The following is a 3,724-nucleotide window of genomic DNA, read 5'->3' as shown; positions in this document are numbered from 1 at the left end:
TGGACGTGTCAGTGGGCAGGAAGGATGCCGACCGTGGGAGACGTGAAGCACCCAGGCAGGGCATATCCGTCAGGAATCCTTAGATCGCAAGTAACAAAACACCACCACCCCAAACTGGAAAGGAATTTATTGGTTCGTGTCACCGTCAAGTCCAGGCTTGGGATGAGCTTCAGCCGTGCCTTGATTCTAGGGCTCGAGCGCTGCCCCAGGATCTGCTCACTCACTGCTGTCATCTCACCTTCTGAAGTTCGAGCCAATGAAGGGGCAGCTCCAGACCTCATATCCCCTTGGCTTCAGTTTCATGCCTCTGTTCTAGCATGCTCTAGTCACGTTACATTTCATAAGCTCTGCCTGGGTCATGTGTCCATCCATAAATGAATCACTGTGCCAGGGAAACATAAGGTCGTCACTGGTCAAAGACCCATGCTCTACCCAAGCTCCACCCTAAGCACAGGGCAGAGTGACCCTGGAGTGGTTTCCCAGAGCAAGTAGGATTCAGTTACACGACAAGGGTGAGGGGATACCTGGCTGGAAAATGATCCCTGTTCCGTAAGGGAGCCGGAAAGCACAAAAGCGCAAAAGCAAAGACTGGAACGTGCAGGAAAGAACAATGGGTGTGGCAACCAGGAAAGGAAAAGGGAAGCGAAGGAGTACAAGGGTGAAACGGTGTATGGGATTCTAATTGTGAAAGTTCCAGCCTTAAATTGGACAAACGTTCTGGACTTGATAGTGCAGGGTCTAGGGAGCCCTGAAGGCTCCTGAGAGGGGGCGTGGGAGGCAGAGGGAGGCAGATGCTCCTGGACCACCAGGAACACGTGTTCACTCTGCCTCCCACCCGCAGACTCCCATGTGTGGAGCGCCTCCAGCCCCTCCTGACTGCCAGACCCTGGATCCACCTTCAAGGCTGTGATAGTAAACAATCTTGCGGTTAATATTTCCCCAGCTGAGCCACAGGGAAGGCGGCAGTCTGGTGGGTGGCAGGCCTCGGGCTACTCTGAGGGCGATGGGAGAGATGGCTGAGGGTGTTGTGGTTACTCTGGCTGCTGGGTGTAGACTAGATGACCGGAGAGCATGAGGATAGGAAGCACAGAGGTCAGCTGGGAAACTACGGCAGCCATTCAGGCCAGCGAGTATGGAGTCCTGGAAGGCAGTGGAGAAAGAGGAGGGAGAAGACAGGAGACAGTGAACGCTGCTGATGGCTGAGGACCAAGAACTGACTGGTTTAGCAACATGGTCACTGAGACCTCTGAAGGGAGGACTTTGGTGGATACGCAGCTGAGCTGGGTCCCATCTGCTCTCATGGACTGTGGTGTGGCCACTCAGGCTGAATTTTTCCTTGTGTCCCCCTTGTTGGGGGAGGCCTCAGCCTGCCTCTCCCCGAGGTCATCCATGCCAGTTATATCTCCTTGGCCACTGAGCCTACTACTCTCAGAATAGCTGGACGGTGGGGCCTGGGCCAGGTAAGGAGCCTGGTGTCGTCTGAGCACAGTGGCCAGGAAAGCCTTGAGGTACTGGCGGAAGCGGCGGCTGGAAAACGCATAGAGGACGGGGGTGAAGCAGCAGTGGAGGAAGGCGATGCTCTCTGTCACCTGCAGCGCATAGTCCAGGTGCTGGCTGACCTTGCAGTCCCCAAAGACTTGCAGGTCCAGCAGCGAGTGCAGAAACAAGGTGACGCTGTATGGGAACCACAGCACAAAGAAGGCCACCACCAGGCCTATGGCCATCCTCAGAGCCCGGCTCTGGCCTGGGGGCCTCAGCCTGGCCAGGACGGAGCCAATGCGGGAATAGAAGAAGATCATGGCAAGCAGGGGGAGGAGAAACCCCAGGAGGTTCTGCTGGAAGCGGAGGAACAGCTTCCAGATGGTCCCATGCCCCCCAAAATCCGCAAAGCAGTCCCACGTGCCTGGGGCGTTTTCATGCGTCCTCACAAAGACCATGTCGGGGATGGAGACAGCCAGGGCCACAGCCCACACGACAGCTGCGAGGAGCAGGCTCTTGGCCCGGGTCCTCAGCCGGTGGTGGGGCTGAGCGCAAACAATCTCCAGGTACTTGTCCAGGCTCATGCAGCTGATGAAGAAGATGCCACTGTAGAAGTTCATGGTGTAGAGGGTGCTCACCACCTTGCATAAGAAACTCCCAAAGACCCAATGCCAGGCCACAGAGATGCCCCAAAGGGCAGCTGATGAAGAAGATGCCACTGTAGAAGTTCATGGTGTAGAGGGTGCTCACCACCTTGCATAAGAAACTCCCAAAGACCCAATGCCAGGCCACAGAGATGCCCCAAAAGGGCAGCGTCACCAGAAACAGGAGGTTGGAGATGGCCAGGTTTAGCAGATAGATCTCGGTCATCCGCCTTCGAGGCACATACCGGAGCAAGACCACTAGGAGAAGGAGGTTCCCGCCCAGGCCCAGCACAAAGATCAGGCCATAGAAGAGTGGCAGAAAGACTCTGCCAAACGACAGCACCTCGTCCTTCCTGCAGAGCATGAAGGTCACGTCGCGCAGGTAGTACTCATAGTCATAGAAGGAGCTGCTGTTCTCAGAACTGGCCACCTTGGTGATGGGCGGCAGAGGAGAGGCGGTGGCGGCCATGGCGGGAGGACACATCCGGTGCTGGAGCTCTGTGGGCCAGAGAGCAGTGTGAGCGACAGGAGACGAATCCACCCTCTCTCCAAACCCACTTTAGCCAGTGCTCTGGGGTGTCCAATAGACTCTTCGCATTCACGCCCGTAACCCATAGGCTAGCAAGTACGGGGACGAGGATGAGGAGCCCAAGGCTACCACTTAATAGTTATGTCACCTTGGGTAGCTGACTTAACCTCAGGTGTTCTCACAGTACTCACTTCTTTTTTTTTTCTTTTTTTTTTTTTTTTTTTTGGTGTATCTCCCGTTGCGGAGCACAGGCTCTGGACGCGCAGGCTCAGCGGCCACGGCTCACGGGCCCAGCCGCTCCGCGGCACGTGGGACCTTCCCGGACCGGGGCACGAACCCGCGTCCCCTGCATCGGCAGGCGGACTCTCAACCACTGCGCCGCCAGGGAAGCCCAGTACTCACTTCTTTCATGATGGTTTCTCTTCTTTATTTTCCCCCTCATCATTTATAAAGACTGATAATGTCTTTCATGTTTTTCTTTATTATTTAGGGATACCAATTCAATGATTTATTGTGTACCTACTCCTCCTCATGTGTGGCTTGAAATTATTCTTCTTTGTGTGGCTTATAATTCTTTCTTTTTAATGAGAGCTTCTCTTCAGTGGGGCTTGCTCTTTCTATAAATACCTAGTGTGTCTACTCTAGCTTTGAACTCTCTTTACTTCTCTCACTTGAGGATTTCCCTTCCTTTGGTTATTTTAAAAATATTTTATTTATACATATTTAGTTTTATGTCAATATCCTCATTTATAAATATTTAATATTTTAAAAATATTTTATCCACTATTTCTAGGTTTGCAGCAGAAAGGTGCGAACCGGCATATCGATAGACTCAGAACTAAACCTACTAATCCCTCAGTTTCCCCATCTTTAACATGATATCAATTATAGTGCCTTTTCGTGGGGTTCTTGTGAGGCTTAAATGTTATAATTCAGGCAGAGCATTTCGAGCTCTATGAAGAATGCCCAGAACATAGGAGGCACTCAATAAACATTTGCTTAAATTATTGCTTTGGGGCTTCCCTGGTGGCGCAGTGGTTGAGAGTCCGCCTGCCGATGCAGGGGACACGGG

At 52.9% G+C, this 3,724-nt stretch overlaps 1 protein-coding gene across 1 annotated transcript; it reads right to left on the bottom strand.

The window, feature by feature from the left end:
• Positions 1-1,296: 1,296 nt before the first annotated feature.
• Positions 1,297-2,615, bottom strand: ACKR2 (atypical chemokine receptor 2). Its single transcript, XM_007445698.1, has 2 exons — positions 2,233-2,615; positions 1,297-2,120 (listed from the first exon to the last, which is right to left on the bottom strand). Exons 1-2 carry the CDS (start codon positions 2,605-2,607, stop codon positions 1,320-1,322), a joined length of 1,176 nt encoding a protein of 391 aa, XP_007445760.1. The 5' UTR covers positions 2,608-2,615; the 3' UTR covers positions 1,297-1,319.
• Between the last annotated feature and the right edge of the window lie 1,109 nt (positions 2,616-3,724).

The sequence above is a fragment of the Lipotes vexillifer genome, unplaced genomic scaffold (genome assembly GCF_000442215.2).
Source record: "Lipotes vexillifer unplaced genomic scaffold, Lipotes_vexillifer_v1.1 scaffold1136, whole genome shotgun sequence".
NCBI lineage: Eukaryota > Metazoa > Chordata > Mammalia > Artiodactyla > Lipotidae > Lipotes > Lipotes vexillifer.
Note: the sequence above shows the minus strand (reverse complement) of the source record. Positions and strands in the feature narration are given on the sequence as shown.